We start from the raw sequence: 20,330 nt of genomic DNA, 5'->3' as shown, positions 1-20,330 counted from the left end.
CAGTATTACTGCCAAGGGGGGCATTTGGAACTTGGAGGGTTTTACTCCTATTTTGTGGCCCTGGAACAGGCAGACTGGACAGAGTGGATGTGGTTTCCATATTGATGAATCCTTGTGTTTCAGGGCAGTTCTTCCTCCCAGCCTTTCCTGAGATACAGAATTGCACCAAGAATGAATTAAATTGGTGATGTGCACATTGGGGGTTTGAATAAGAGAAATGACTCAGCTTCAAAATCTAATCTTTGTAAATAAGCCTGCCTGCATAACGTGTCAATTTACAGAGAGACAATTAGAGACAATTAGAGATAAAGGGACTGGGGGAAAAATAGCAAGGACTACTGGATTTTTTGAGAGAGGGGAAGGGGAGAAATTCCCCTTCCCCTCTCTCAAAAAGGGGATGCAACAGGTACTTGAATAATTTCCTTCCACAGGCAGCCAGGAATCACCCAGGCTCCTGATGGGCCACAGACCTGGCAGGAAATAATCAGTGGAGACAGCAAGATAAATGAGATAAATTTTATTTGTCTTTGTGGTGAGAAGGGTGATTTGGTGCAGCAGCTCAGGAGGTGCCTCAGCAGCCACCCTGGAGCAGAGCACAGCTCCTGGTGATTGCCTGTGTCCCTCCTGGCACACCTGCTGCTGATTGCCCGGGTCTCACCTGGCACAGCTGGTGCTGATTGCCTGGGTCTCACCTGGCACACCTGCTGCTGATTGCCCGGTCTCACCTGGCACACCTGCTGCTGATTGCCCGGTCTCACCTGGCACAGCTGATGCTGATTGCCTGTGTCCCTCCTGGCACAGCTGATGCTGATTGCCTGTGTCCCTCCTGGCACAGCTCATGGTGATTTCCTGGGTCTCACCTGGCACACCTGGTGCTGATTGCCCAGGTCTCACCTGGCACAGCTGGTGCTGATTGCCTGGCTCCCTCCTGGCACAGCTCATGGTGATTTCCTGGATCTCACCTGGCACAGCTGATGCTGATTGCCTGGGTCTCACCTGGCACAGGTGAGAATTGTTCTCCAAACAGGCTGCAGGTGCTTTGTATCACAACCAAATGCCACAGCCAGGTGGCATCATGGTGATTGCATGGCTCCCTCCTGGCCCACCTGGGGCTGATTGCCCAGGTCCATCCTGGCACAGCTGGTGCTGATTGCCTGGCTCCTGGCACAGCTGAGGGTGATTACCTGGCTCCCACCTGGCACAGTGGGGTGCCCCAATCAGCCCTAACAATGCCCAGCTGGGGCTGGAGGGTGGTGCTCAAATACCCTCCCTGCAGACTCACTCTGGTGGTTGCTTTGCTCCTGGTCACAGGCTCGGGTCCTGCAGCAAAGGTAGGACTTGGTTTCTCTTTTTATTTTGGCAAAGTGAGCAAATTTTTGGGAAGAGGAAGTGGTTGTGCCTGGCTTTTTGTTGTCTGATCCAGGGAATGTGGAAAGTTGTGCCTGGGCAGTTTTTCTTTGCCTGCAGAGGTTTTATATTTGCACTCAGGATGTTGTGCCTCGGGGTCTTGCTGCTGTGTGCCTGAGGTTGTGTTGTGAAGGGTAGAAAATGGCATTGTGTTGGTTTTCTGAAAAGGAGTGGCATTTTCTTGGGTATCTGCATTACCAAGGTCAGCAGAGCCATCAGGGATGGTGAGAAGGGAATGGCCTCTGCATGTTTGGTCTTGGGCATAGCTTGGGGGCCAAGGGCTGGAGCCCTTCTGAGACCAGGGAGTCCAGGAGTAGAAAGAGTTTGGGAAAGAAGGAAGAAACAGGCTCTGGAGAAGTGTTCAGGGCTGTGCTGGAGGGCTCATACACAAGTGAAAGCAAACAGGAGTGCTCCTGTTTCTCCTGGGCCATTCCCCTCCAAAAGGAACCTGGTACCCTCCCTACAAGTGGAGGGTGGAATTTACTGTCACAAAATAGTTGTAATAAAAGTATTTTTTCTTTGAAGAACAACGCTTCTTTAAAACAAGGACTAAGGAACCACTAGGAGCTTAAAAAAGGCTGAAATCTTGCTGTGGAGTTGTAGAGCTGAGACACAGCTGGCAGCAATCAAGTAGCTGTGGGTTAATGAACTCCTGCTCATTAAGTGTGTCCTGCAGCCCCTGAAGGGACTGGGGGTGTTTGGCTGAGCAGCTGGAGCCACTTAGGGATGAGGACAAGGCAGCTCTGATGCCTCAGCACTTTGAGAGGTTTGGAACTTGGAGGTTTGTGGTGAATTTAAGGTCCTGCTGGGGAGTCCAACCCACTGGGAGCAATTTGCTTTGTCTGAGCACCTGTGGAAAGAAGGGACAATGCCTGGAAGTTGTTCCTTGGAGTGTCAGGAGCCAGGCAGGGCTGTTGGATATTTGGCTGTGGGTGTAGATCCAATCCTGGTCTCCATTCCCACGTGGCTGTGGTGGGAAGGCTGTGGGCAGGAGCAGGTGCCATTGCATCCCTGAAATCTGCAGCATGAAAGTCACTTCCAGAGCATTCAGTTAGGTTTGTATTTCCTTGGAAAGTTGCCTTTTATTAATAGTTGCAATAAACGTGGGCCTGAGGAGCATTGGAAATTTAACATACACTGTAAATGTGCTGAGAGAGACTGACTTGATTTGACTCATAATTATTTTATTATTGATTATGGTGTTATCAAATACAGAAATATTGCAGAATAACTTTGGGAAAACAAATGAAGAGGATAATCCTATTTATTCCCTCCTCCCCTACAAGAATCAAGAGGAAATGAAGTTTGTATTTGAAGTTGTGCTTTTGAAAATGCTTTCCACATAACTGACTTTACCAAAATGGAAAGGTGAATTCATAGCTTGGAGGTTTCTAAAAATGTCTCTGCCAAATGTGCGTGGCTGCTGTCACATGCCAAGTGGCCCAGAGCAAGCCAGGCTGGAATCTTTGGGGGCTGAGAATATCCAGGGGACATGTGCATGCTTGTCTGCAAATATGTGGGGCTCTCCCTCAGAAAAAGGGGAGGATGGAAATCAGCTTTAACAGTACTTTGCCACCCTGTTTGTAATCAGTTTTAATATTGCTCTGCCACTCTGTTTGTAATGGTGTGATTCTCACAGAAGAGAATCCGAAGCAAGTCTTTTCCCCAGATGTGGTGTCTTGGTGATTGTACATTGCTGCAAAGCCCTTTCTGTCATTGAGTGAATGCTTGTTGAGTTTCCTTCCCACAAAGGTGAGAATTGTTCTCCAAACAGGCTGCAGGTGCTTTGTACCACAACCAAATGCCACAGCCAGGCTCTCAAATCATCCTGCTGCTCTCCAAAGCTGATTGTGGGCTTGTTCAGGGTGAAGCTGTTGAATAAACACAATTTTATTATTATCTCCTAGCTTATACAAAATGGTATGGACTGTGCCACAAAGGGAATGACAGCTCCACTGAGTTGAGGTTTGGTTTTCTCACAGGAACCTGTGATGAAGACTATGTGCCAGTTTCTTTGGTGATGGGTTGAGAGAGGTGGTGGCTGCCTGTACCTGTGCCTTGAAGTTTTAATCCTCTCCCACATACAGAGAGCTGCAATCTGAGGAAGGGACTGGGATCTTTATTAACTAAATTGGGTTTAGACCCAGGCCCTTCATGTGTTCAGAGATGTCCATTCAGTTTAGCACCTCCAGGTGTTGCCTTGGGCACTGAAATGCTGAGTGGGTCATGAGGCTCCTGCAGCCTTGCAAAGCCACTAAAAATAATTGGGCTAGAGTTGGGAGGCTTGGTGGTCAGAGAGTTGGTGGGCTCAGCTGGTGCTGATGCCTGGGCTGTTTACTCAAGAATTGGACTCGATGATCAGTGTGGGTGCCTTCCAACCCTGAATATTCTGTGGCTCTGAGCTGAGAAGCAAACCTGGTGAAGGTCCCCAGCCCCATCCAGCCCTGCCTGGGCTCTGCCCTGGCTGCTCCTGCTGGCAGTGACCCTGGCAGTGATCCTGCTCCCGCGAGTGCCCAGCCTGCTGTGTGTGACACCTTGCCGAGCCCCAGACAGCTTCCACTTGTGCTTCCTTTTATTTTTGACCCGCACGGCGAGGCTGATCCGATGCCATCGCTGCCGCATCAGAGCCGGCTCCCGCATCCCGCTTATCGGGGTGTCGGGGATGGCATGAAAGGAAAATGCCACTCGGCTGCTCCGAGCCCGGCCGGCCGATAACGCCGCGTGTGTCCCCGGGGCCGCGATAAGCGCGCAGAGGGCAGGCGGGGAGAGCGGCTCCGCGGGCATCAGCGCACACCCGCGCCTGCAGATAGAGCCAGTATATATAGAACCACATGAAAGCCTCTCGCTTTCTTCTTTTCAACAGCGGCAGGGCCGAGTGTCACACCCAGGGACGCGCTGGGAGCTGACCCGGCGGGCTCGGGGCTCGCTGTCCCGCGGGGATGGAGCTGCGAGCCCGGGCCCGAGCGATGCTCTGCCCGCTGATAACGCCCCGGGAGCGCCCAGCGCGGCTCGCTGCCCTTTATCTCCCAAATGGACAGCGGGACTCGGCTCTCCTGCTCGGGGTATTGGCTTTCCGTAGGTGTCACCCCAGCTCCGAGCGGGTTTTGCCGCTGCTGATGGGAGATAACTCTGTCAGAGGCATCTGGGTGCTGACATTATGGCCAGCCAGCCTGAAAGCGAGATAAGATTTTGCTATATTGAGTAAGTCTATTGATCCGGTCGGCCTCCTGTCCTGTGTCTGATGATAACTTGATGTTTCCAAGAGAAACAAGGCTCCCCTTGCTCAGTATATTCACAGAAATATAGTATATATATTAAAAAATGATAACTCGCTGTTTCAAATCTAAGCAAGCCTTCTCCTGTTCTGTATGCTGATATACATATTACACATATAAATATATCTATAAATATATCTATAAATATATCTATAAATATATCTATAAATATATCTATAAATATATCTATAAATATATCTATAAATATATCTATAAATATATCTATAAATATATCTATAAAAATATATCTATAAATATATCTATCTATAAATACATACACCAGTGCAGTGTTTGGATTAAATAATGAAGGATTCCTTTCTCAGGAAGGTTTTTAAAAGACGTTGCTTTTGCTGCTTCTCATTTGGATATTCCTAGCAGCATTTCCAATTTCTTCATTGTATTATTCCCATTTGTTTCAATGACAGGGATGATGTTTGAAAGTAGCTACAGCAAAAGAGAAAATAGTTTAATGTCAGTTAAAGCTCCTGGCTTTCACTGACTGGCTTGTACCAGTAGCCTGCTTATTCGAAACAAGCCAATAATTTTTTTTTTTTTGATTGAGGAAAAAGAAAACCCAAACAACCAATCTCTTTATCTGTAGATTTGTTTAAAATAGTTTTGTCCTTGGTAATTGCAGCCTTTGACCCAAACTTTGTTCCTGATCTTTCACATTCATGGTAAATAACTTTGTAAGCAATTAATAAGATAATGTTCATGCTGAGAGACAGCAAGTGGGAAATTACCTTCTCATTACTGAAAGTGAATTCATTTTTGTGAAGATGGGGGTTTATATTTAGGTTTTGCAGATCTCAACAAGAGCTTCCTGGTCTTATCACCTTGTCAAAAAAAAAAAAGTGTCTGTCAGAGGATTCCAGAAGAGATAGCGAGGAAATGCCAGTGGAGAAAGCCTCACTCCAGCCACAACAAACAGTAAATATAGACGGAGAAAAACCTTTTATGTTCAGATGAAAACTTTGCTTCTGCCCCTGCGAGAGGGGAATGGCAGCGGAGCTATTTTGGTGGATTAAAGTCAAAAGATAGCAGCAGCTCTCTGTGGCCTCGCCGGGGCACGGGACTCGGTGAACTGTAGCAATGAGAACCGTGTGTTAATTCGGGTTTTCAATTAATTGTAGCAATGAGCACTGTGTGTTGTTAATTGGGGTATTAGTGAGTTGTAGCAATGAGCCTTGTGTGCTCTTAATTCGGGTGGATCAATTAATTATCGCAATTAGCACCCTGTATTGTTAATTCGGGTACCCCAGTGAATTGCGGCAATGAGCACCCCGTGTTAATTCGGGAATCAGTGAATTGTAGCAATGATTGCAGTCAATTCAGGAATCTCAATTAATTGTAGCAATGAGCACCCCTGTATTGTTAATTGATGTATCTCAATTAATTGTAGCAATGAACACCCCTGTGTTGTTAATTCGGGTACCAGTGAGTAGTAGCAATGAGCATTATGTGCTGTTAATTCGAGTTTCTCAATTAATTGTAGCAATAAACACACCTGTGCTGTTACTCCGGATGTATCAATTAATTGTCGCAATGATTGCAGTTAATTCGGGTATCTCGGTGAATTACAGCAATGAGCACCCTGGGCTGTTAATTCGGGTGTCTGTGAATTGTAGCAATGATTGTAGTTAATTTGTATCTCAATTAATTGTAGCAATAACCACCCCTGTGCTATTAATTGGGGTATCCCAATGAATAGTAGCAATGAGCACCGTGCGTTGTTAATTCGGGTCTCTCAGTGAATTGTTGCAATGATTGTAGTTAATTCAGGTATCTCAATTAATTGTAGCAATGAGCACCCCTGTGTTGTTAACTCACGTATCTCACTGGATTGTGCCAGTGAGCACCGTGGGTTAATTCGGGTAAATTAGTTAATTGTAGCAATGAGCACCCCCATGCCGTTAATTCGGGTCTCTCAGTGAATTGTAGCAATGATTGTAGTTAATTCAGGTATCTCAATTAATTGTAGCAATGAACACCCCCGTGTTGTTAATCCGGATATCTCAGTGAATTGTAGCAATAACCACCCCCGTGTTGTTCATTCGGATATCTCAGAATTGTAGCGATGGTTGTTGTTAATTCGGGTATCTCAGAATTGTAGCAATGGTTGTTGTTAATTCGGGTGTCTCAGAATTGTAGCAATGGTTGTTGTTAATTCGGGTATCTCAGAATTGTAGCAATGGTTGTTGTTAATTCGGGTATCTCAGCCTCCTCCCTGGCAGTTCCTCATCCCTGACCCCACGGCAGAAATTCCCGAGGCCAGCACAGCCCTGGGTCCCTCGGACCGTGTCCATCAGCCCCGGGCGCTGCTGGTGACAAATGACATTTTCTGTGCCTTTGTACTGCGGGGCACAAGATGTGACGTTTACACCCCAAGATCAATTATTTTTAACTGGAGAATGATAGCCTTGCGTCGGAATTATCTCAGAGCTTAATTCACATCAGTTCAAGCTTTTCAAAGGCTTATTAAAATTCCTTAAGTGTGTCCAGCTTATCAGCAGTTGAGTGTCGATGGCATTATACAAATGCTGCTATTGGAAATAACTGTTAAGTATTGTTTGGCCTTATTATTCTCATATATATATATATTGTGCCTGGGACTATTAATACTACTTAGTACTTACAGGATTCCTTTCATCTGGTGATCCCAGGGAAGCAAGGGCTGCTCTCCACTTTTTAAATAGAGGGAAACTGTCAGGTCCAGCAGTGCCTCAGGCTTGGATTTAACATCTTCCACTGGATCCTGTCAGATCGGAACAGGATTTTATTAATTTGTGGTGCTGCACCTTGTCTGGTGTGGGCAAACACAGGGCAGCAGAGCTGCTCCTCTGTGGAGCTGCAAAATGTGTGGATCAGTGTGAAAATCAATCTAAACAGGCAGCAGGAAGGTGATGCTGAGCAGAAATTGGTGCAGCAGCCCCTGGTGTGGGGCAAGGGGAAGGTGGAGAGGGGTGTGGAAGGGTTTTGGAGGAGGATTCGTCACTCTGGGTGTCCCTGTGGTGGCAGAAATTCTGAGCACTGAGCTGGAGCCCCACGGGTGCTGGGAGAGAGGAGAGGGGCAGGGATGGGCTCTGGAGAGCTGAGGGTGCCCCTTGCTCCGTGTTCCTGTGCCAGAGGGAGGAAAAGTCCTGGTGGAAATACAATAAATGTAATAATCCCTTTCCTGGCATCGGATAGAGCTGTGGGAGGTTGGGATGGGGTTGTTGATGTGCGTGGATATCCACTCAGAAACCATTGGGATTAGTTTATTTTCCTTTTTTTCCTTTTTTTTTTTTTTTTTTTCTTTCCCTCCCCTGCGATTTAACTCCTTTCAGGCAGTGATGGAAGTTTAGATTTTTATTGTGATCTGTATTTACTCCACACCGAGGCTCTGTCTGGAGGAGCATTTTGAGGAGCTGACCATTTATTGCAGGAACCGCTAGGTAGCACTGTGAAATAAAGTTCTGCTTCCCTGAACAAAGCCCTGCCAATTCCAGCGTGGCTGGGCTCAAAATGGAACAGAGGCAGCACGGGAGGCTTTGAAACTTTCTCCAGTCAGTTCACAGTCAGGTGTGGGAGAAATGAAGCTGTCGGGGGACGTTTAGGCTGGATTTTAGGATAAGGTTCTGTACTCACAGTGCCTGAGCACCCTCTGGGCAAGAACCTTTTCCCAAAATCCAGCCTAACCCCCCCCTGGCACAGCTCCAGGCATTCCCTTGGGTCCTGTCGCTGCTCACCAGATGGGAAATGCAAGGCTCTGATTTTCTCTTGATTTCGTATGTTGAAAGGATTATTTTTCCAAAGGAACAGAGTTTGTAAAAATTTGGTTTTTATCATTAATTGATTTTCATTGAACCTACTTCAGTCTTTGACTTATTAATCCCCCAAAATTACTCAAATAAGGTGACTTGTCAGGTTTATTTTGTAACTTTTGGGCTTCACCAAGCTCGCAGGTTATCCTTCCGCATTTTACCTCCTCAGGGTCAGGGTGCAGCACCCCGGCTGCAGAGCAGAGCAGTTTGTGCCCATTTCTGTTCCAGTTCCCAGCAGCCAAGTGCAACGTGTGTTCCTGCAGCAGCCCCATATCGCTGCTTTTTAAAATTAGCCCTGGCTTTGGCTGCTGCAGGGACAGGAGACGTGATAAAGGGATTGAGCATCGCGCTCTGCCAGGGCTGCTGGGCTTAAATCCTCCGGTTACAGGAGCCCTGGGCTGGCCCTGCCTGGCCCCGGGGGTCACAGGGGGGTCTTGGTCACTGCCAAAGGCTTTGGGGACCTTCAGTGCTGCCTGAGGAGCTGGACATTCAGGGGAGGGGATTCCCTTTATGTCTTGGCTGTAGCTGATGCAAGGGATTTTCTATCTGCAAAATCAAGGAACTGGATGAGATGGTCTTTGTAGGTCCCTTCCAGCTGAGTTATCCCATTCTAAAATTATTCCAGAAGGACATGGAATTGCTGGAGCGAGTCCAGAGGAGGCCACGAGGCTGATAAAGGGACTGGAGCACCTTCCCTTTGGGGACAGGCTGGGAGAGCTGGGAATGCTCAGCCTGGAGCACAGAAGGGTGTGGAGAGCCCAGGGCACCTTGCAGGGTCTGAGAGGGAGCAGAGGGACCCTGCCCCAGGAAAAGGAGGAATGGGCTCAGACTGAAAGAGGGAAATGTAGCTCAGGTACATGGAAGGAATTGTGCCCAGTGAGGGTGGGCAGAGGGTGCCCAGAGCAGCTGTGGCTGCCCCTGCATCCCTGGCAGTGCCCAAGGCCAGGCTGGACAGGGCTGGGAGCACTTGGGACACTGCAAGGTGTCCCTGCCATGGCAGGGGTGGAATGAGAATCTTTCAGGTCCCTTCCAACACAAACCATTCTGTGGTTGTACAAAAAAAGCACCTTTTGAGGTGGGTACAATTCCCCACTGTCAGGGAAATGACTGCAGAGCGCTGACCAAGGAGGGCACAGTGTCTGTACTGAGGCTGCCTCCAGTCATGGGCAAAACAAAGCCATCCCAGCTCCAGCTAAAACAAAACAGCTTATTTACCCTGACAGGGGCCTGAATTGCTTGGTGCTTTCACCTTTTATAGGTTTGGCCACCCTGGCTCGGGGCAGGATGCCGTGGTGGCCTCACCTGCTGCTCTGGGGGTGTCAGTTCACACTGGCTGGGCAGCTGCTTTCCTTCATCCTCCTCCCCCTGCCGCATCTGCAAACGGCTTATGTGGCATTTTCACCCCCTGAGGATTTATGGTGACCTCTCAGGGACCTTCACCAGAGGATCAATACTCTGCTGACACCTGTAGATCAACATAAACTTGACCCTTGGTCTGGACAGATCCATCAGCACAGAGCCCTTCCTGTGAGGCATCCTGGGCTGGGGAGGAAGCAGCGCTGGTGGCACTGCAGAGCCCCCCAGCCCAAGGTCAGGAGTCAAAATGATAAAGGAGGGCTGAACCTGTGGTACCCGGGTAGAAAATCGGGGTAATAACGAGGGAGAAGCTCAGGGAAGGACGATTCACCCTGTGGGTGATGCTGGAGCGGAGGAAAAGCTCAGTGGAGCTGCACATTCTGGGGAAATGCTGCTCCCTCGCAGGGTTTGTGATAAGGAGGGATCTGCTGCTTTAAAAAGCTGCTGCTTGTGCTCATCCTATCTTTAGCTCAGGGCAGCAAAAGCCTTCTCTCTTCTGAAAAGTCAGTTCTTTGTGCAAAGGTTTCCACCCATTTTTTGGATTTCTGTCTGGCTTTTCAGCCTTCCAGGTGATGGAGGATCCTTGTTCTGCACTTGAGCTCTGCCTCTGTAATGCCATGCATGAGGTAAAATTATAATCTCAATATTCCACGAATGTCAGAGCTACAATTAAAATTGGCTTCTCGATTTTAAGACCTCAAAATTCTTGAGTTTATTAAAAAAAAAAAAAAAAAAAGGCAAAAATCCAAAGCAACAAGCAGTGGATGCTGCAGCAATGACAAGCACTCTGCAGAGCTGGATTTTCCCAGACTGATTCTTATTTAAGGTTTTTGGGGTTTTTTTCCCCCCAAGAGAAGAATTTGACAAATTGTCATTGACTCAAAGAAAAAAAGAAATCCAGTTATCCATTCTGTATTTAAGGAAAAAATAAAAATACAGAATGAAGACTTGGAGCCCACACTTTTCTCTCAGCTGATTTTGAACCTCCTCTATCTTCAGTCCCCTCAGGAGTGAATAGGATGTTGTCTTGGGTGATAAAACAGGAATGATCTCTTTTGAAAGCAATGGGCCAGGGAATTTTGAAGGCAAAAATCTGCAAAATTTGTGATCTTATCTTAATAACAAGCTGATGTAAATGGGAATTAATTAATGGGGAATTAATGGGTAAATGGGAATTAATTGCTTAAGTGATCTCTCCAATCCCAGCCCCCTGTGCCTCAGTCTGAACCCGATTCCTGCTTTTACCGGAGCTCAGCTCCTGTTTCTGGGTGTTTTGGGGTGAAATGCTGGTCCCAGGGGCTTGCAGGGATGTGATGCTCACATCAATAACTCTGTGTGTGTGTGTGGCTTAGAAAATCCAATCAGGAGAAAGTGGGGAAGCGAGGTTGGGGAATTGTCCCTGGCAGGACCCAGGGCAGGTCCTGGGTGAGCGAGGTTGGGGAATTGTCCCTGGCAGGGCCCAGGGCAGGTCCTGGGTGAGTGAGGTTGGGGAATTGTCCCTGGCAGGACCCAGGGCAGGTCCTTTCTGAGCGAGGTTGGGGAATTGTCCCTGGCAGGACCCAGGGCAGGTCCTGGGTGAGCGAGGTTGGGGAATTGTCCCTGGCAGGACCCAGGGCCGGTCCGCGTGGCTGCAGCTGTGGGATGCAGCTGTGGGATGCTGTCGGTGCCCTGCCGATCCCAAGGACAGGGCTGTGCCCCACAGGAGGGGTTGGTGGCTCTCATCTGCACAGGCACTGCCCGAGCCATCCATCATCTCCTGCTGTGACCTTGCACCACCTGTCTGTCCCCGGCAGGGCCGGCAATTAAAACCTGAGCTAATGAAGGCAGCAGGACATGAAAGGGCTTTTGCAGGAGCTGATCAAAGGGGCAGAGCACAGCAACTTATTTTTCCAGCCCTCCAAACCGAGCAGGTATTGAGTGAACTCTCAGAGTTGGAGGCAGAACCCGTGGGCTGCTCAACCTGCTGCAAACACGATGCCCCTCTGTAATGGGCTGGGAAAATGCCCAATCTCCTGGCTTAGACCTGTGATTTACCCATTTGACCGTGAGGCTTTGCTGACACCAAAAATTGTGTTATTTTAAGCGGGGATGAGCTAAGGGATGTGTTACATCAGTGGGGTCAGTGCTCCAACTGCTCACACGCAGAGCTGGTTCAAAGTGCTCTTCTCATAAGAATTTCTCTTTCTGGGTACTCAGTTTCTTGGAAATAGCTTATTTTCTGTCTCAGCATATTGATCCAGTCTCCATTGGAATAATTTCTATTTCATTTGAGGTTCCAGCAGCTCCTTCATGCAGGGGCAGAGAAACTCACCTGTGTGACATCCGTAACTCTTTGGTTCTATTGTCTCATATTGTCCTAATTCAAATTGTCCAAATTATTATTACTCTAATTGTATTACTATTTTTATAACAATTTTATTACAATTAAGCCTTTAAAATTAAAAAAAAATCCCAAGTGATTGGCGTTTTTCACACCTGCTTTTCCTCACCCCATCAGCTCCAGCCCAGACTGAGCAGAACAAGGGGGGATGTGGCTGATGGGCTGCTCGGGGAGATCCTGTCTGCAAGTGGGTCTTTTTTGCTGCTTGTTCCTGTCTCCAAATGGGTGTCTCTTGCTGCAATAAATGCTGGAGTGGCAGCGTTTAAAATGACTGCAGGAGACAGGTAGAGACCTTCAATTAATGTATTCTGTGTCACTTTGCTGAGCCTTGATTGATGAACTTTCACAAATGCGTTGCTTGATCTGCTGGGAGAAATCTCTGCTTCCCTTCTCGGTGTCAAAACGCAGCGGTAATTTCGTGTTTTGGGCAATAACAAACCTCTAGGAATGAAAAATCGGACTCCAGCCTGAAAGCCCATCCCTTTCTGGCTTTGGAGTGGCATTTTAAAGGTGTTGATTCTTCTTAATAATCCCCATTAACGAGAAATCGCTTAACGCTGATACTGATCTAAACTGATGTCAGTGAGATGAATTGAGGCCGGGCACAGGGGGTTGTTGATCTGTTGTTTTCCTGCCGAGCTTCTCAGGAACACTGAAACACTTAATTCCTGCCAGGACCCTATCTTGTTTTCAGACTCCAGAGAATAACTTCCGATGTGAAATCTCCTTGAACTTAAGGAATAAAATTCTGGCACTCTAGGAACAGCACGGGTGGTTTTTTTTGGGGGGAAAACAATTACTTCAGTTCCTACAAAACTGCCATAGGCGAGGGATTTGGTATCAGTCCCTTACAGCTGACAACTCGTTCCTGTACAAATTCTGTGAATTCCAAAGGGTTTGGATAAACTTGCCTTGTGCAGTTTGTCTGGAGAAGACTGAGCTGCTCTCAGCCTGTCACCTTCAGGTGGAGCTGGGGCACTGAATTACCAAAAAAAAAAAAAAAAAAAAACAAAAAAACCCAAAACAAAACAAAACCAAAAAAAAAAAAAAGCCCCCAAAAAGCTGGGTTTGAACAGGGCCTTGAATGCCAGTGCCAGGCTGCATAATCCCTCTCAAAAAAACCGAGGAAAGAGCGAGATGAAATCCAAGCGCAAATCTTATTAAAAGCTTTTTTCCTACACCCCCTGGCCTGCCCCCGGGCACTGGGAGGATCCCTGATTTCAGGTTCCCTGGGAAAATGCCAGGATCCTGCACTTCCCTCTGGATTCCTTTCCTAAGCACAGGATTTTTGTGCTGTTCCAGAGATGGGAAACGCTTCAGGCTCAGGCAGGACCAGGTCAGATTTTATACGTGGGATTTTTCTGAGCCTTTTGTCCCTGCCTGACCCTGTGGGCTGAGCTGATGTGGGGCTGCAGCTGGAAATGAGGCTGTGCTGGAGAGCAGGAATAGGAGAAATGGGGTCTGTGAGCACAGGGAGCCCCTGGGCTGGTGTCTGGTGCCTTGGGAATGCTGAGCTAGAGCAGAGACCAGACAGAGCTACAGAATAAAGCAGGGATTTATTCACAGGATCTCCTCCATGGATGCACCTTGGGCAGCACCAGAGCCCAGCCAGGGCTGCACCCAAGATGAACCAAAATGGCCCCAAAATGCACGGCCGGGCACGGGCTCTGTCCCTGGGATCAGTTCTGCTCCATTTGCACCTTGCAGTTCATTGTCCCATTGCAGCTTTAGCCCAGGCAGTCCCACCCTGCTTGTTTTTCTCTCTCCAACCCACGGGGTTTGTGCTCCTGGGCTGAGATTTGGATCATTTGTCCTTGGTGCCCAGCTGGAGCAGGAATTGTTTTGTCTCCCTGCTCTGTGCACAGAGCTCACCATCCCCTGATATGAAGCTCAGAACTGCACACTAAAGCAGCACAGAATCTAAAAAATAGAAAAGCCAAACCTGAGGCATCAGGTCGTTCCTCCTGCCTCTCCTTGCTCTTCCATTCACCCAGCTGATGGAAGATCTTTAGCTGTGGCTGTCCTGGCAGCGCTGCCCCAGACTGCCGTGCTCGTGTCCGCCCCTAAATCACTTTCTGAGCCGGCTCCAAGGCTCCGGCTGCTGCTGCAAACCCCGACTCACCCTGCCCTGCATCTGCTCGTGCTGCAATTCCGCAGGAGGAGGGGAGTGTGTGAGCAGGAGCTGTGGGGCATTCGTTCCTGCTGACAATGAGCACAGCCCTGGAAATGAGCCCCAAAGCTGCGTCCAGAGCTGCCCCTGCAGGGACAATCCCACTGGACAGGCAGATTTCTTGAGTTGTTATGGGAGGAAAATCAACTTGTTTGGAGAAAATAACAGTGTCTGAGGAAGGGAAAGGATGTGGGGAGAGTGTGAGAAGGGTTCTGTGTTGATGTGGGGAGTTACTTTTTCCTGTGGCTTTTTCTGAAGTTTCACTGTTGTTTGCCCACTTAAAGGGCCCTGCTTAGGACTGGTTTCTGAAAGTTCAGGTTTTAGCTAACTCTCAGTTCCTGCCCCCATGTAACTCAGGCCTTGTCCTTCTTTTGGGGCTCCCTGTGTGCTCTGAGCCTGGCTGAGCTCTGGGCTGGTGGCAGCAGGAGTGGCACGGTGGCACCACTGTGACCGTTTGACAGCTCAGGCAAACCGTGGCCCCAAACTGTGTCTGCCCCTCACCAGCTTAAACCAAACTTTCTCCTGCCCCTCTCAGTCAGGTTCTCCATTCAGGAGCTATCTGAAAAAATGACAGAACTGTTCCTGATAACTAAACTCACTCCTAGGTATGAAAGGTTTGTCATAGGCACGTTATTTAATTTAACATTTTATTGTTATCCGATGTTAGAATAATAATCTTTTCCCGGAGTTTTGGGACACCTTGGCTCTCCTCAGGGCATTTTCCTGTTGCTCTGCTGCCTCTCTCCCACCTGGACCCTGTGTCCCCCTAAGGCAAAGCCCCCGTGGAGCCCTGGGGATGGTTCCAGGTGAGGGGAGGTGGCTTCGCCTCCCCCTGGGCTGCCCAGGTGCCCTGTGCCCTGCTCCAGGCTGGCAGACTCGTGTCCCTTTGTCACAGAGCCCGTGTGGCTCTGCGGGGTGAGCTCCCCGAGGCAGACTCCCCTCGGGGTGAGGCTGAAGGTCCCTCCTTGCCCAGCCCCGAGCCCCACACAGGTGTTTGTACTCCATTCTCTGCACTGGGGGCTCGGTGGGCAGCACCCAGCGCTGCTCTGGCATTCACTGGGGCTGGGAGCTCCTTATCTGTGCAATCCCCCCGGGGAGGGGTCTGTGGGGCTGGGAACGAGGGGCAGAGGCTGCAGGCAGCTCCCATTCCCCGGCAGCCTTTCACGCTGTGTCCCAGGGCCACAGCCACCCTGTCTCCATCGCTGTTTACTGATGGGGCCGATAGGGCCGAGCAGGAGGGGTGGCAGCTCCCCCTCATCGCGCTCTCACCGCCCGGGCAGCCTCAGCCGCCCTCAGAGGATGTTGTGACTGCGCTGAATTACGGTGTTTGTTGTTTCTCACTCCCAATAATTGACATTTGATAGCGACTACCGTAAAAGCGGCCCAGGGGCCGGGGCTGCGGCACAGGAGAGGCGGGAACCGGGCAATGGGGAGCCCTGGGCGCTGTCCCCGGGCACTTTGGGGACAGCCGGGGGGCCCTTTGTGCCTCCCCCCGTGGGGGCAGGATGGGCAGGGGCTGTGGAAATATCCCGCGGATGGGCTGGGGGCAGTTGGGGGCTTTGTGTTATGGGTTGGGGTCATATATATTATATATACACATAATATATGTACATTTTATATATATATATATATAAAATATATACATATAATATATGTACATTATATATATTTAATATATAATATACGTACCTTATATATAATATTTATTTATTTGTTTATTTATTTATTTATTTATTTGTTGTAATTCCCCGCACAGAACTCTTTGCAGTGATTTCTGTTCAGGGAATTAAATGACAAATCAGCCCCGCGCCCCCGGAGACTGGGAACGATGGGCTCGGTCCCGATCCCAGCCCGGGGACACGGGGCCGGTGCTTAGCCAGGCTGGGAGCTCGAAAAGCGGCTTTAAAATAATTTTAAAAACTCCTTAAAATACCTTAAAATACAAACACTATTTGCAAGCGGTAAAACGGGGATGCCGAGGGCACGGGAGGGCTGCACAAAGCCGGGCAGGGGGGACCGGCAGGGAAAGGCTCCGGGATCGGGGAGGAGGCCCCGCTCCCCCCGGGCTGTCCGGGATGCGCAAGAACGCCAGGGACGCGAGGTTCAGCCACTCTCTTTAATGACAACTCGCTGATCTCTCCGCTCGTACAGCAAAGGGCAGCGCGTTCGAAGGGGCGGACAGTGCATTTCCACGCTAACTCACGTTTCAGTGCAGAGCCCTACGGGACCTGGCGGGCCGGAGTGTCCGTGTCCCTTGGGAGTCTGTCTGTCTGTCTGTCTGTCCGTATCCCTGCCCAGGCCGGCGGTAGCGGCCTCGCAAGGGACACCTGGGGGTGCCGAGATGCCGAACTGACCGAACAGCGGGGACCGTACGGGAAGTGCAAAAATTAAATGTGGACGTCAATAATAATAATAATAATTAGTATAGAGTAAAAGTTAAAAAAAAAAAAAAGGGTCGCAGGGCTTGGCTGGGTGTTGTTGGGAACAAGTCACATGAAATTACCGGTTGGTCTGTAGGAAGGAAGGAGGGGAATTATCAGGGTGCTGAGCCGGGAAATTCGGGCATCCCCCGCCGGTGCGTGTCTGTCCCCGCACGAAACACCAAAACCACCAAAACCCGCCCCTTCCGTGGCCGCCGCACTCGTGAGATCCGCGGGGATGCTGCCCTGAGCCATCCCAGCCCGCAGCCCGGCCGTGTCCCGAGCCCGGGGCGGCTCACCAGGCTCGGATGCCGTGCAAGGTGGAGATGCCCGCGTTGCCCTGCGGGATGGGCGCCTGCACCGAATTCAAGTCCCCCACGCCGAAGTTCATGAAGTTGTTGGCGGGCGCCGAGGGCTGCATGGGCTGCATGGAGGGGTAGCTGCAGTTGTAGTTGGCGTTGCAGGCGGGGCTGTTGTAGTTGCTGTACGCGGGGTAGGCGTTGTAGCTGTAGGGGTTGATGCTGACATTGTAGGGCGAGCTGTAGGGGGAGGATTCCCCCAGGCACGGCTTCCCATCGCGCACCAGCACGGGCACGGCGATCCGCCGCGGGGGAGGGATCCCCACCATCTCCAGCGTCTGGTCCTGTCTCTGCCTTTTGCATTTGTACCGCCGGTTCTGGAACCAAATTTTCACCTGCGTGGAGGTGAGCTTTAGGACGTTCGCTAGGTGGTCCCTCTCCGGGGCCGAGAGGTATTTCTGCTGCTTGAACCTTCTCTCCAGTTCGTACACTTGGGCTTGAGAAAAGAGGACGCGAGGTTTCCTCCTCTTCCTCTGTCTGGGGCGCTCGGGGTCTTCCAGGTCTCTTTTCTCCTGCTCCAGGCTCTTGTGTAGGGAACACAGTTCTGCAGCAAAATCAAGGGGCGAAGGAAAAAAGGGAGAAAAAAAAAAGTGCAAAAAATTTATAAATATGTATTTAATAAAGAGCGAGGGAGTCCTGCCTCTTCCTCGGCCTCGCAGGCCGCTGTGGCTGCCCTGCCCCTCTCTTTAGGTTCCTCTGCAGCAAATTTTCCGCGGTTTTTGTTTGAAAACAGCGGTGCCTTGTGCGCTGATGTGAGTGCCGCCCGCCTGTGCCCCAGCCTGGATTTATGGCTCGTAGCTTTGTGCTGAAACCCATCCCGACCGCCGAGCGTTCAGGAATCGCATTTGTCACCTGGTTTGTGTCCAGACTCGAGGCCTCGCGTGTCACAGCTGTGCCCGTCCCGTTGGACAGGGGCGCATCCCCGGGGGTCTCAGTGGGACCCTCCCCGGTGGGCTCAGCCCCGCTCCCGCGCGGGATAAGGATGATAACGATGATAACGATGATAACGATGCTGCCGCTCCCCGAGCCCCGACACCGAGCGCAGCCCGCACTGTCCCCTGTCCCCGCAGCCCTGGGCACCCCCGGCCGACCCTGCTGGGGGATCCCCGTCCCCCTGCCCTCCCTCGCTCCTCACTCGGCTTTACCTTTCTTGTCCGCCTTGGCCGAGTCCATCTCCACGAAGCTTTTCCCGTAGCAGGAGCCGGGGAAGGCGGCCGCGGCTTTGCCGGGGGGCGGCTCGGGCAGCTCGTCCCGCAGGTCGGGCAGGGCCGGGGGCTCGGAGCCGAACGCCTCCTGCTTGAAGGCGGCCAGCATGCAGGACGGGGAGGCCAGCGCGGCCAGCTCCATGGAGCCCAGGCTGTGCTGCTGCTGCTCCAAGTTCAGAATATCCTTCACCGAGAAGGGCGTGCTGGTCACAGGGCTAGGGAACATTGCGGAGGGCAGCGGGGCAGCGGCCGCAGCCCAGGGTCATGGAAAAGGAGGTGGGGAGCGGCCGAGGTGCAGCAGCGGTGCAGCGTGGGCTCCCGGAGGGGGCACATAGCATTCCCGAGAGTGGCCCTGCCTTGTGCTCTGCCGCCAGGTAGGAGCGGACCATAAGGCCGGGGAAGGAGGGACTAGGCAGTTTTTGGGTGACTTTAGCTTTCTATTGGCCAACATTGCGGTGATGGTATGAGAGATGCAAAGTTCCATGTCACCTAATATAGTAATACATCTCAAAAACAGCTCCGCTCTTTTAAAGGGGCGGCACTGCATTTATCCAGCTTTGCAGCGGAGGGTTTGTTCATCCATTTGAAACAAAAAAAAAGAGAATGGCCTAGTGCGTACAAAGTCACTATCTGATGCTATCTATCATACGGTCACATTAAATAAACAGGCCGGGAGGAAACCATCAACCAAATATGTGCTGATTTAATTTTTTTTTTTTTTAAGTGAGACAACGGAGGTTTCGTTTTTAGTATTCTGCAATATCCGATGGCAGGAACTAAAAAACGTGAGTTCACCGCTGTGTGAAGCGCGCTGAAGGGGAAATCCGCGCTCAGGGTTTATACAGATTTTCTAAAGCAGCACAGTGATTGCAAAGTCCAGCTGACAGCAGAGAGACCCTGAGCTGGCTTTGGAGAGGGAAATGCCGACTGGGTTTTCCTCTCGTTTGTTTGTAAAGCTTTCAAACAAAAAATGCGACACTGTCTGGGGGGGAAAAAAAAAAATTAAAAATCAATCAAAACAAGCGCGGGTGAAGGTGTTGCAAATATAAGGGGTGAGAGAAGAGTAAGTAAAGCAAGGGGCCGCCGGGCTGCTGTGCCCGGCCGGGTCCCGCGGCTCGGGTGGGCGCACGGCCCCCGGTTCATGGAGCAGAGGTGGGGCTCGTTCATTTAACTCGCGTGGAGCCGCTCAAATAAACCTCGGCTGCGAAGGCGCGGGTTGCGGAGGGGCGGTTCGGGGCTGGGTGGGTTAGGGGGGCGAGAAAAAAAAATTAGAAATAAATAAAGAATCTCAACCGGGCGCTGGAGCGCTAAAAGAGAGAGGCACAGGGATGGGCTCGGTGGGAGCAGAGCAGAGAAACCCCGAAGGGCTGCGGCGAGTTTGGGGGGCCCTTGGCTGCGCGGCGGGGTCAGAGCCGTGCAAATCCTTTCTCCTCCCGCAGGACGGGACCCTCCGGGGCGGGCGGAAAGCGCTGCCCACCCCCAGCGGGACGGAGCCGCCGCTGCCCTCGGGATTTGGTGTTTTGCCTCCCAGGGGAGCTGAATTTCGGATGTTTTTGCGGGAGCCGCTGCTGGGAGCGGTTTGCTGCCGAGCCAGCCCCGGATCTGGCGATGACAGTCGGAGCGATCCCTGCGAACGGGGAGGCCTGAAATATTGCGATTTAATGAGGGGAGGGGTCGATCTTCGCGGCTGCGTTTCCTGCAGGCTTCCCTGAGAAATAACTGCAGGGGATGGATGCCCCTGTGCTGCAGGAGCAAGGGTGAAGTGCCCCAGGAATGTGGAGGCAGCCTGGGGAGAGGGGCCTGTGGAGGGGCTTTGCAGAGTGTTTTTGGCACTTTTGGCCTTTCTGAACCTCGTTGCCTCCTTTTTATTACAAGCTTAGGTAGGTTAGATAAATAACGAAGCGGTCCCGACCCTCCCCAAACCCAGAGCCGCCGCTCAAATTCGCCATCCCCAT

General features: G+C 50.7%; 1 protein-coding gene and 1 long non-coding RNA gene across 2 annotated transcripts; one reads left to right on the top strand and one right to left on the bottom strand.

Annotated features, from left to right (window-relative positions):
• The first annotated feature begins 1,310 nt into the window (after positions 1-1,310).
• Positions 1,311-19,956, top strand: LOC132080666 (uncharacterized). Its single transcript, XR_009419588.1, has 3 exons — positions 1,311-1,331; positions 19,100-19,160; positions 19,815-19,956. It is a non-coding gene; the product is annotated as an uncharacterized LOC132080666 (long non-coding RNA).
• NKX2-5 (NK2 homeobox 5) lies at positions 16,494-18,705 on the bottom strand. The gene is made up of 2 exons (XM_059483667.1): positions 18,316-18,705; positions 16,494-17,714 (listed from the first exon to the last, which is right to left on the bottom strand). The coding sequence occupies exons 1-2, from the start codon at positions 18,599-18,601 to the stop codon at positions 17,107-17,109; spliced, it is 894 nt and encodes a 297-aa protein (XP_059339650.1). The 5' UTR covers positions 18,602-18,705; the 3' UTR covers positions 16,494-17,106.
• Positions 19,957-20,330: the final 374 nt, after the last annotated feature.

This window comes from Ammospiza nelsoni, chromosome 16 (genome assembly GCF_027579445.1).
Source record: "Ammospiza nelsoni isolate bAmmNel1 chromosome 16, bAmmNel1.pri, whole genome shotgun sequence".
In the NCBI taxonomy this organism is placed as follows: domain Eukaryota; kingdom Metazoa; phylum Chordata; class Aves; order Passeriformes; family Passerellidae; genus Ammospiza; species Ammospiza nelsoni.
Note: the sequence above shows the minus strand (reverse complement) of the source record. Positions and strands in the feature narration are given on the sequence as shown.

Bases quoted from the DNA above. Each gene is read 5' to 3' on its own strand.
- NKX2-5 (XM_059483667.1), bottom strand. From the start codon at position 18,601: ATGTTCCCTAGCCCTGTGACCAGCACGCCCTTCTCGGTGAAGGATATT. The intron at 17,715-18,315 runs GTAAAGCCGAGT...ATTTTGCTGCAG, and splicing joins GGCCAAGGCGGACAAGAAAG to AACTGTGTTCCCTACACAAG.